Genomic DNA, 12863 nt, shown 5'->3' on the forward strand with positions numbered 1-12863 from the left:
AAGCCACACAAGGGCATTGAGTATTTCAAAGGCAACTAGCAGAAATAAACTGAAGTGTCTAGTTTATTAAACTGTAACTTAGAAAGTTACAAAGAAGGTTATTAGGCATAACTTTGCATTCACTTTTGCTTTTGGGTGGCTATATGGTATCTAATAGATGTTGAGTTTCACTGTTTCCCTTTATATTTAAAATTTCTCTTCGAGCCCCTGTGACTTTGCTACACTGGCCTGAGGTACCTCATTGCACAGTTTGGGGATTGTGGAAGTAGGTATTTGATGATGCCAAGAAATTTTTGTGAATTTTACTAAGTATAACAGCAGGTAGTTATTCTATTGAAAAAAAAAAAGGACATCTTTTAAAAGATGCATAATGAAGCACCTGGTGATGAAAAACCTCTGGGGTTTGCTTTAACATACTTCAACAAACAAAAAAAATTGTTGAAGAAAATATGGTAAGATCTTGGTAATCGTCTAAACCCGGATGATAGGTACATACATAGGATTTTACTATTCTAGCCATCTCTTTTTTATTTTTTTTTAAAGATTTTATTTATTTAGTTGAGACAGAGAGCTACAGAGAGAGAGCATGAGCAGGGGGAGAGGCAGAGGGAGAAAGAGACTCCCCACTGAGCAGGGAGCTGACAATTCCAGACTTCATTCCAGGACCCAGAGATCATGACCTGAGCTCAAGGCAGATACTTTAACTCACTAAGCCACCCAGGTGTCCCAGCAGTCTCCTTATTATGATGTATGTTTGACATAACAAATGTAGACCAAGTATTTAACTTCACTGAAGAAAGGCTGACTAGCTGGTGAGTGGTTAGGGGGAGAGGGAAGGAAGAAAGAGAGGGAGATGAGGCTAGGAAAGAATATACCCCTCAAGGGGCTTTGCCACTACTGAAGGGGTTTTATTTCTTTACCTTTTTGTGAGTCTAAGATGTTAGATCCCTTTTTTTATACGAATAGTTTTGAATGTTTTAAAATAACAGCAACTGCATAGAGTTCATGTCTCAAAAGTCAAATGACCTGACCAACCCCCTCCAAAAAAATCATTGTAGGCAGAAAGAACCCAGAAAACACATTAGATGTTAAAACTAAAGTTGAAGGGGAAAAAAAATCTGTCATTCAACTAATGGGAAAGGCAAAAAGTAGTTGCATCTACCAAATCTTTCATCAATACCTAAGTCCTATAATAGCCACAGTGTTTTAATTTTAACATGTTTTACATGAGTTACAACTTTGGAACTTACCATCATAAATAAAGTAAGTTTCATCTTTGAAAACAAGCACAGCTGGCATCTCCTTCAGTGTCACATACTGCAAAAATCAGATATGTAAATACTTTGTATCATTGAAAAAATTTTAATTGGTAGCTATGATTTCAAAAGTATTCAAAGATGCCAGAAAAAAAACCACGAGAACGAAACCGTTACAGTTAAAAAGAGCACAGGCGATCCAACCTCATCCAAGGACAGGTTTATCTCTTTATACATCTCCTGGCCCAGGGCTGTTTGTTAGTGTGAAAACCACAGAATATTCTTAGAGTTGGTAACAGACCCAAAGATATCAAAGAAGTACAGTAGGAGACACACTCTGTGGTGGCTAAGGAGCAGTGGCTAAGGTAACAATCAGCACTGGGTAGGTTTGAGTCCTTCCTCAACATTCCTGGGCTTTGTGGCATGGACTCCATTGCTGTCCTGGGGAGTTGGCTTCATTTTCTGTGAATCAAGGAAACGGAGTCTCCACCTCACCATAGAATTAGGGAAGTTAGATCCACTAACATATGTGAGAGCAAGTTTAAAATGTAAATTGGCTTTAAAAATGGGAATTTATAATGGCAATTAATAATATATTATTTCAGAAGGTACCTGCTTCTTATACCTGTGCTATAATTATTTAAAAATACTAAAATTATAAAGAAATCAGTTTCCATACAGAAGAGATATAATTGGGTGAGCCATATAGAATTATTACATGATGTGGTAATAAGTGAAAAGTAACAACAAATAACCAACTGATAGCTAATAAAACAAAAATAACTGCCAACAGGATAAAAATAAAGATGGCTGTCCTTGACGTATGGAGAAGACGGGAGGCATACTTCAGGTAATTAATATACAATGATCTCTTACATGACTACTAAAAAATGGTACAGCATCACAAAAATAACTATTTGAAAGTCAGCAGTAAAGCTTTTAGGTAAGGTTCTATCATCAAGTAAGCCTCTGCTCATCTGCTCTTGTCAACTCATTCACAAAGGTGCTCTGGAAGTATTTTAGAGCATCCAGCATGCCTCTCTTTCAATGCCGGAGTTGGCCACATCATAACATTACTACAGAGATGGAATCTTGCAGCTTTTAATTTCCACATATTCTGAATCCCTCTTTCTCTTGCTTTCTGTTCCTTAAACTTACTATCTTATATTACAGTTGTTTGCAGGCTGTTTTTCTCCATTCACCTCTAAATATCCTGAAGTCAGAAATTATGTCAATTCATCTTTATATCTCCTTAACATACTTAAGAGGGCTTTCATAAACACTAGCTGTAAAGCTAAGGAAGCTTTGCATGACCAAACATTAAAACTAAAAATATGGGGGGGGGGGGGATATAAAATCATGGGTTTTGTCCTTATTTGAAAATTCTCTATGGGAGTAAAAATCCTCATATTACCCTGAAAGAACACTGTCTCCCCCTTAGCAGACTTTTACAACCATATACACAGAACTATAAAAGAGATGACAAATATTGAGATTTGCAAGAATAACTAAGGAATGTTTGAGGAAACTAGTTGAGAGGTCAATAATAAAAAAACAACACATAATAAGCAAAAGTGTGCCCACATAGCAGATACTGTTTATGCTCATCCACACAGATGTTCCAGGCCCTAGAATTCTGATCTAAGACATGTGTCACTACTCGAGGACTGGGGAGAGTGTCAGATGGTGTCAGGGCCCAGGAGGCAGGTGCCCTCTGGTGCACTCCCAGTAAACTGCTGGGACAGCTTCACAGGAGAGGGTACAGTGTACATTCTCGCCTCTCACACTGGGCTTTGGAGAAGAGAATGGACTAAACGGCCTGGGCCTAGAACTAGATTCCATCCATTCTAGGCCTTCACATCACACTGAGAGATCTTACGACATTTTAGAATAGAGCTTCATAACCTTTTGAGGCATCTATTTGAGAATCTAATGGCAAATATAGCTCTCCTCCCACCCTATCTTCTCTTCCCCTTCAAAAGAAATGCATATATATAAAATACTGCAAATAACTTATGAGACCAAACTAAGTAAACCTAAAAATGAGTTTAAGCTGACCAGATCTGTCTGAAGTTTTCCCAAGGAACTGAAAATCATTTCAGAATACATTACATTTATAAGATAAACATTTATGAGAAAAAAGATAAACATTTATGTACACATTGCAAGAAGCACTACACATATATATTCTAAGTGATTCTGCTATCTTCTAAAAATATTTAAATATTAAAAAATGTCAAACAAAAATTAATCAAATGTGTAATATGAAATAACTTTGTGGGAAAAAACTGTTTTGATTTTCTGTAACCTATACTGATTAAAAAGAAAAAAGCTTCCCTTGACAATTAATTTCATGTTTCCTGTCAGCTATTGCAATTTCTCAGGTTCCTTTCTCAGGAAAACTTTTCCAAAGAGAAGTCTATACCTGTAACTTACAATTTCTTACCTGCATTCTCTCAAATCACACCAATGAGGCACCTGTACTTCTTGTAAAACCACCAATAACCTCCACGTGTACAAGTATCATAGTTACTTTCTTCAACTCATCTCGATCACTTTCCAAGTGTCTTGTACAACTGATCCTCTTTTTAAAAGTACTTATCTTGGCTTTCTACCCATCTTGTTTTCCTACTCTCCAGCTATTTTCCTCTTACTTTCCTTTGCAATCTTTAGGTCGTGGGCCCATTTATTTGCTTAAAAATTTGCATCCCATGTCTTAGAAGTTTATAGAGCCTTAACGCCAGACCACTATATCCAGCTGTGAATTTGATGCTTGTATCTGGATGTCTAACTAATATGCTGAACAGGCTAAAATGACCAATTCAAAAGCTCTTGATCATTCCCGCATTCCCAAGCTCGTTTCTTCTGCAGTATTCCCAAGCTCATAGATTAACATTACCAATTACCCAGTTGTTAAAACCAAACACCAAAGAGTCACCCTTGGTTCTTCCCTGCTCCTCCGGGTCAGCAAGCTCAAACAATTCCATCTCTAAAAAACAACAATGCTTTCACTTTTCCCCCCATCCCTTTACAAACCTCCAAGCTCAAACTCTGCAGATTACTCCAAGAGTTCAACTGATCTCTCTGGATCTATTCTTCTCCCTATCCAATTCATTCTGTTCTCAGCAGAGAAATGTCCTTAAGATGAATGTCGGATCAAATCCTTCACTAACTTCAACCCATCACATGCATGGTCATGACCTGCAAGGTCTTCACTGGTCTCTGCCTACTTCCTATCTCCTTTCTCAAGCCACACTGGCCTACTATCTATTTCTCAAATATGCCAGCAGTGTTCTTATCTGTTCCCTGTTTCTAGTTTATTCTGGGCACAGATCTTTGTATGGCTCCTTCACATCATATATATCCCAAATCAAATATTTTCTTCCCAGACACTTCCTGATCAACCAATCCAAAGAAGTCACCTACTCTCATGCCCCTGCTATCACAATGCTCCTTTACTTCTTTTTTCATGGCAGTTATATCCTGTTTACGTATCTGTTTACTGAAAAATACTATCCCAGTCTAAGGACCCAAAAGATGTAACCTGCAACACTAACATTTAGTACACTTCCTCTACCCGTAAGAATGTAAGTTCCACCCTATCAGGACCCTGAAGATCCTACTTGTCACATCAACTATTCAGGACTTAATACAGGGCATGGCACATGATGAGATAAGCAGCATCTATAAATTAAGAGATATAAATACATTAACCATTCCATTACTTATAAACCAATTTAATAGTTTGAGTTCTCACTTCTTACTACCACTGTTATTTTAAAAAGAAAAAAATCAACATAATAAACATAATTACTAAATGCTATGAATCCAGTGGTATTTGCTTATTAACAATAAGCAATCTGGTGCCAGAAGTAGAGATAACATGTTTACTGTTTCTACACATATGACAGTAAATAAATCTGATAAATATAATCAAGTAATAACTTAAAAAGTGGAATTAAGTCATTAAAATCCAATTTTAAACATTACCTCAGGAACCACTTCTTCTGAGGCAGAAAAGAAGTATGTATATACAATTAATTCTGAAGCAGCATCTATGTATTTCTCCTGTGAAGTTACAAATAGAAAAGAGGTGACTTTTAAACATTAAAATCAGAATTCATTCCTCATTAAACATTCAGAGAAAGTAGTATCATCCTCAGCAATATCATACCAATTTGATGCCATAAGCATTTTTAACGTGAAAAGACGATGGAATATAAGCAGCAAATGAAATATACGGTTTCTAAAGCAAAAAGACTACTGATACTTAATATTTTGACACTCCTCTAAATAAAGCATAATATAAGCTCAATTCATATTAATTTAATTTGATAGTTACGGGAAGATTCACATGTATAAACACACGCATGCAAAATGATCTTCAAAAGTTTACATTCAGACTGCACTCCATAGTCACAAAGAGCCAAAAATGCTAAAAAGTAAGCAAAATTTGAATAACCCTGTCAGTAACAAAAGAAATACTAAAGCAAGCATCATCTGTTTTATGAAGGCAAACACAATAGAGGGCAAATAAGAAAGTGTTTTTGTTAGAAAAATGCTTAGATTGAACTAAAATATTTCCAATAAGAGTGAAATAACTGAGTTTGGATCAAGTTTTGGCAATAGAGAAAACTAAATTACAATACATTTGTATTTGTGAATTTAAAAAATAAACTCATTTGATACCTTCAAAGGTGACTCTCCACCAATGTAAACAAAAAATACACGATGTCTCTTTTGCACATGTTCAAACATTTGCTGACTTGGAAGCGGCCGAATTAGAGCCCTGTTTGAAAACAAAACAAAACAAAAAACAAATCTGCACTTGAACATAAGACAGTATATAATTTACATCTGAAATTACAAAGTTTTAATGTTGTATTAACTGCATTTTAAGTCATCACCCAATCAACATATATCTAATGAAACTTTAGCCCATGACTACTACTGTACTCACATAATGAAAATAAAGTGCCAATTTAAGCTATCAATTAAAAACAAATTAAGTTTAAAATACAACCCTTTAAAGAATACCATCTTAGTCAATATTTTGACAGGCAAGACAGACCTATAATCCATTTAGAGTCCTAAGCTAAAACCAAAATGATCCACAAGAGAATTCTTTTTTCCCTTTCATAAGATCATGTACAGGAACACACTGAAGTCCTATCTCAGGAAATTATAATTATACTATGCTAAGATTTATGGCCATTTAAATACTAGTTTTATAATACCCTATAGAGGTTAAAATCTCAATGTTTCACAAGTATATTATTCTTTTCAGAAAAAATAAAATTGAAAATGATAATCATAATAGCACATAAGGACCTCATAAAAAGAAAACAAAACTCTACAGTTTTACTATACAAGATATTTCAAAGCCAAGTACAAGGAAGAACATCAAGGTTTTTACAAAACATCACTTGCAAAATATTATTAAAAAACTAAAAAAGAGGCATGGTCCATATGATCAGATTTTTTATTCCACTAAATTTGCAAAAGAGTAAACACAGAGTTTGCAAAGGCAAACATATTTTCAAAATGCACAATTCCTTAGACGCATTGCATCACTCCACTCCGGTCTCTATTTTCATACTTCAGTAATTAACTACTAAGTGATGCAACCCCAGAACGGAGTCATGAAATTTCATTTGCAACAGAGTCTTCCCTAGTTACATCAGGAGAAGGCCATCATAAGCTTAAAATAAAACTCATTAAAAATTTCAAAAAATGAAGACTAATCTAATCACAGGGAATAAAGGACATCTCACTAGCAATTCCCTCATATAATATAAAGTCATCTCAAAATTTATATTCAGAAAGCAAATAAAATGAAATATGTAATTGATAGGAAAATACAGTGATAATTATATAGTAAGTTTTGCAAACTTGAATAAAGATCTTTCCTAATTCTGTGCCTTTTCTCAAATAATTTAAGCCATACAATGTCAGGCCACTCAACAAATCCATCCTGATATTTCAATTCACTTTAAAGCTATTTAAAGTATCAATGTATCCTATTCAAACTCAGAAGAAAGTACTTATACTTTCAAAGTTAATATAGGTTAACCTACTTTGATGAATGGTCTATTTATCTATTTAAAGATTTTATTTATTTATTCATGAGAGACATGGAGAGAAGCAGAGACACAGGCAGAGGGAGAAGCCAGGCTCCCTCCAGGGAGCTAGATGCAAGACTCGATCCCAGGACCCGGGATCATGACCTGAGCCAAAGGCAGACACTCAACCACTAAACCACCCAGGTGCCCCGAATGTTCTCTTTAATAAGTTCCACATAATCGCACTGAATAAATTATAAGCACCAACTTTCATTATAGCTCCGCAAGATAGATGTAGATTAAAATACAAAATCATCACATTCAAACCAATAGGAAATGCTTATAGATTTCTTAGCAGTAAAAACTCAAGAGATCAGTAACTCAAATAAGTATGTGGGTTCTAATTATGTCACATTCTAGGCAAAATGTGTAGTAATATCTCACAGATAGCATAAAGCAGCATGTGACAGATCAGGGAAAGTACTTTAGGTGTATCCAAAAAGAATTTTCCAATATCACAGGCCAGGGATTAAAGCCCAAGTCTATTCAGAACAATAATATTGTGGGGTTTCTTTTAAAAACTCTGAAATTAAGTTAACAAGAAAAATAAGTTGATATAAATGAAGCGGTATAAAAACAAATTTGTAGTAAAATAAAAATTACAATTCATAAGATTGTTAGAAGTAATCAAATTCTGAAAATGCATTAAAAAATCCACTGGGGGGGATCCCTGGGTGGCTTAGTGGTTTGGCACCTGCCTTCGGCCTGGGGCGAGGTCCTGGGTTTCCAGGATCGGGTCCCGTGTCAGGCTTCCTGTGTGGAGCCTGCTTCTCCCTCTGCCTCTCTTTCTCTCGGTCTTTCAGGAATAAATGAATAAAATATTTTTTAATAAATCCAGTGGGAGGAGCACCTGGTTGGCTCAGCTGATTGTCTGCTATGGGCTCAGGTCATGATCCCAGGGTCCTAGGATTGAGCCTGGCACGGGCTCTTTGTTCCAAGGGGAGTCTGCGTCTCCCTCTCCCTCTGCTGCATCCCCCCCGCTTGTGATCTCTCACTTTCTCTGTCAAATAAAAAAATAAAATCTTTCAAAAAATAAAAAATAAATAAGAAAACTGGGGAAAATTTTTTTTCCACGTATGAAATGAATTTAATGTGAGATTAACAAATATATAATACAAGTCACAGTTCCTTTTGTTTGCTATTTCGGTATGCTACATATGCCTACCTTTTGTCATAAATGAACAAATGTCATTTATGTTAAACCTAAAAACATACAGGTTCAATATGGTCTTTTAAAATACTTTTAACTTTATTTTTATTTAATTAATTAACTTTTTAGAGAGAGAGAAAGAGTGTACACATGGTGGGGAGGGCCTGAGGGAGGGAGAAAGAATCTTAAACAGGCTCCATGCTCAGCACAGCAACCACCAATGGGGCTCAATTTCAGGATCCCAAGATCATGACCTGAGCCAAAATCAAGAGTTGGATGCTTAACTGACTGTGCCACCCAGGTGTTCCAAAACTGCATTTAATTTTAAAGTATTAGTATCTTTTTTAAAAAATATTTTTATTTACATTCAATTTAGTTAATATGTAGTGTATTATTAATTTCAGGGGTCGTATTTAGAGATTCATCAGTTGTATATCACACCCAGTGCTCGTTACTTCACGTGCTCTCCTTAATGCCCATCCCCCAGTTACTCCATTCCCCCCAACCCCTCTTCCCTCCAGAGACCCTCAGTTTGTTTCCTAGAGTTAAAAATCTCTTATGGTTTGTCTCTCTCTCTGATTTCATCTCATTTTATTTTTTCTTCCCTACCCTTATGTTCATGTTTTGTTTCTTATATTCCACATATCAGTGAAATCATATGATATTTGTCTTTCTCTGATTGATTTCTTTCACTTAACATAGTACCATCCACATTATTCCAAATACAAGATTTCATTCTTTTTTGATGGCTATGCAATAGAATATTGCTCATATATATATCTGATATATCTGTATGTATGTATGCAATAGAATACACACACACACACACACACACACACACACACACATATCTCCCATTCTTTATACATTCACCTGTTAATGGACACTTGGGCTGCTTCCATATTGTGGCTATTGTGGACATTGCTTCTGTGAAATGTAACCATATAGTAAAAAAGCCTTTCCTAATAAAAACTTACCCAGACACTCTGTGAGCAAACTCAATAATATCATCTTTAGTTCGTGGTCCTCTATAATTATATGCCAAGTCCCCCTTTAATCTTAAAAAGAAAAAAAAGGATAAAAGCTTAGATTATTTCAACTTAATAGTTGAAATAGTCTTAATAGTTAATGCCAATCACTATTGTTACATAAATTATAGTATGTAAAATAGTAAATGCAGAGTTGAGAAGTAGCGTAACCATGTAAAATATAGTAGGCAACTGACTTCAAGGGACCAACAACTTAGAATATAAAGAAAAAGGTTGTATTTTATTAAAACTACATGAAAATAGTTTATTGTGTATCTGATACCTCCTGAAAAGTGTACGCATTCATGGTCAAGAGCTTGTCAAAGCATTGTATTTCTTACTATCTTCTTTAGTAAAAAAAATGATAATTAATAGTATGTTGGTATTAAGAAAACAAATTTTAAGCAACACAACATCAAAGGAACTCGAAATATGCTCCAAGATTACAGAGTAGAACAATGCATAAAACACTTATTCTAGAAAATTAAGATAATTTTTCAAAAGTCTGTCAATGATGTGTAAATGAGATTTTTAAAAAATGTGAAAGTACAATAGACCATCTATGATTAAACAAAAAGAACAGAAAGGATATTTTACTTAACACAAGTAAAAGAGGCTGAGCAACATTTTTTAAAGGTAGGGGAAGGGGGAAGTCAACACAAAACCCAAGAATTTAAAAATTAAGAATAGTCAAATTTTGAGATTTGAGATTTTGAAACACCGAAATAAAGCTTACTTTATTATAAAAATAAGTTTTAAAATAATTCAACTTGCACATTACCAAAATAAGAATGAAACTCAAGAAATAAACTCAATAAAATGATTATAAGATAAATCGTTTAGAATTAGCATACCATTTCTCCCAACTTACATACACTTTATATTAGACTTTGTCAGCACTTACAGATTAGAATTAAATCCATCAATTTGATTCTCTTTCTTTCCTCTCTAATGAATTAAGTCTATTTCAATTATAGAAAAGTAAAACTTTGTTAGGAGACAGGATTCAGGTGATACAGCAGAATACACTCTTGAACTCCTCAAGGGTAAAAGGGCTTCCATACTTTACAGCTGTACATCTTGTGTGCACGATGCCTGCCACGGTAAGCACTCAGCGCATTCGGTGAATTAGTCGTAAACAACACACTCACTTAAATACACAGAAAAGCAGGAAGATGCAGTCTCTCTCTCTTTGATCATATGCTGTACCTAGAAAGAACTGCTAAACCCAAATTTTCAATCCTTCAAGGAAGCTACCAGAAATTAATGTAATAAAACGTAAGTAGAGTGAACTAATAAAAATACACATATAAACATACAACACTCAACTTACAGCTTAATTGTTGGATAACCTCGAACTCCAAACTCTGAAGCAATGCCTTGATAAGAAAAAGAATAAATAATTCTAAATTTTTTTTAAATGAGAAACTAGGTAGTAAACGAGCCTTTTACTTAAAAAATATATATATATTTATGCAAACTCATAAAAACGTCTTGCTTTTAAGTCTTAAAGAATATAAATTCACACCCAAAAAAGGAAAAAACATGACATTCTCATAAAAAACTACTTAATAATACAACTTACGTCTAGCACAAACCACTATGACAAATTAAGAAATTAATGCTAAAAGAATAGTTAATATTTTATCTCTAAAGTCTTTATTTTAAAAGATAAATATATATAGATGTGTGTATATATATATTTAATGTGTGTATATATATTTAATGTATATATATACATACACACACACACACACAGACACACACACACAAAGTCTCACTTGTCATTTGATTTCATTTTCCAGAACAAATTTTTCTAGGTCTCACTGGTTCCTTGCAAAAATAAATAACATAAAAAAACAACAAAAAATCAAAGCTCATCATTCTTTTCTTTAGTGTTTTCTGAGTCTTGAAAGAACTGCACTGTATTTTAATTTTAAAAAGATAAACTGTATTTGCAAAATTACTTAATTTCTGCCATCAACACATGATCTAAAAGCAACCTTATTTGTTTTAGAAGTTTCTGCTTTTGTAATAACCTAGAATAATTCTAGTTATTTTTGAAGATTATTCTGAAGTCCTCACATTAATTAAAATGAGATATGCCATCTTTTTTGAGGGAAAAAGAAACAAAAACAATCAAATAGAGAATTAGAACTTTAAGAGGTAGGGATCCCTGGGTGGCGCAGTGGTTTGGCGCCCGCCTTTGGCCCAGGGCGCGATCCTGGAAACCCGGGATCGAATCCCACATCGGGCTCCCGGTGCATGGAGCCTGCTTCTCCCTCTGCCTATGTCTCTGCCTCTCTCTCTCTCTCTCTGTGACTATCATAAAAAATAAAAATTAAAAAAAAAAAAAAAACTTTAAGAGGTATAGAAATCACTACTGGAAATTAGTATCTGTAACTACAGATTCAAAGCAACCAGGACAGCAAAGAAATGAACTGCATCAGGTAAGAGGTGATATATAATATACTTATACATATACCAGTTTAAAATATAATGTCTTTATTCATATGATCTCTGTTAATTTTACTTATTTCGAGGACATTTTACCATGGTTGGGTATAAGGACAGTACTATATGTGGGATCTGATTCACCAATCACTTTAGTAAACATTACTCTGGTTTCTTAGCACTGCCCAATACACAAGAATAATGACTAAGTAAATTTGTGACAAAATAATAGTCAAAATCTCTCAGCCTTCCTTCGTCACCAACAGTTTCTACCTTAAACATATGGAGAAAGGTGACTAGAAGGTTGCAGTGATCAACACTGGTTTTTATTAGAAGCAACACAAACAGTAGAGGTAACAAAAATAACTCAGTCCTGAAGATATAGGTCTTAAAAAAAAAAAAAAAAGATTTTGTTTATGAGAGACACAGAGGCAGAGACATAGACAGAGGGAGAAGCAGGTTCCCTGTGGGGACCCGATGCGAGATTTGATCCCAGGACCCCAGGATCATGACCTGAGTCACAGGCAGATGCTCAACCATGAGCCACTCAGGTGTCCCTGAAGACATAGGTCTTGCTTCTGAATAGGTATGTGAACTTAAACCAATTACAGAATTTATTTTGTCCATCTCAAATGTAGGATTTAATTCTGTCAGAGTCTAACTAAAGACTGGCTATTGAGACTGACTTCTAAGTAAAAAAATAAGAATGATTTGGGGGAGGATTATGTGAATAAAATATGTTAATGCCCCCCCCTTCCCAAATGAAGAAGGCAGGAAAATATTAGTCCTTAATTACTTTCAATTAAGACTAATATAATTGATGGGGGGGAGGGTATCCCACTATCAATTCTTT

At 34.7% G+C, this 12863-nt stretch overlaps 1 protein-coding gene across 2 annotated transcripts in view; it reads right to left on the minus strand.

Annotated features, from left to right (window-relative positions):
* The window catches only part of TMX3 (thioredoxin related transmembrane protein 3), a 45039-nt gene that overhangs the window by 16164 nt on the left and 16012 nt on the right, over positions 1–12863 (minus strand). For both annotated transcript variants that reach the window (XR_012001575.1, XM_025997726.2), the window contains exons 5-9: positions 10890–10935; positions 9506–9586; positions 5946–6045; positions 5247–5324; positions 1251–1317 (exon numbers count right to left, since the gene is read on the minus strand). Coding sequence is in view for 1 of the 2 variants with exons in the window: in XM_025997726.2 (XP_025853511.1) it covers positions 1251–1317; positions 5247–5324; positions 5946–6045; positions 9506–9586; positions 10890–10935 (372 nt within the window). In the remaining variant the exon portion in view is untranslated. The remainder of the gene's footprint in view (positions 1–1250; positions 1318–5246; positions 5325–5945; positions 6046–9505; positions 9587–10889; positions 10936–12863) is intronic.

The sequence above is a fragment of the Vulpes vulpes genome, chromosome 5, assembly GCF_048418805.1.
Source record: "Vulpes vulpes isolate BD-2025 chromosome 5, VulVul3, whole genome shotgun sequence".
NCBI classification, from domain to species: domain Eukaryota; kingdom Metazoa; phylum Chordata; class Mammalia; order Carnivora; family Canidae; genus Vulpes; species Vulpes vulpes.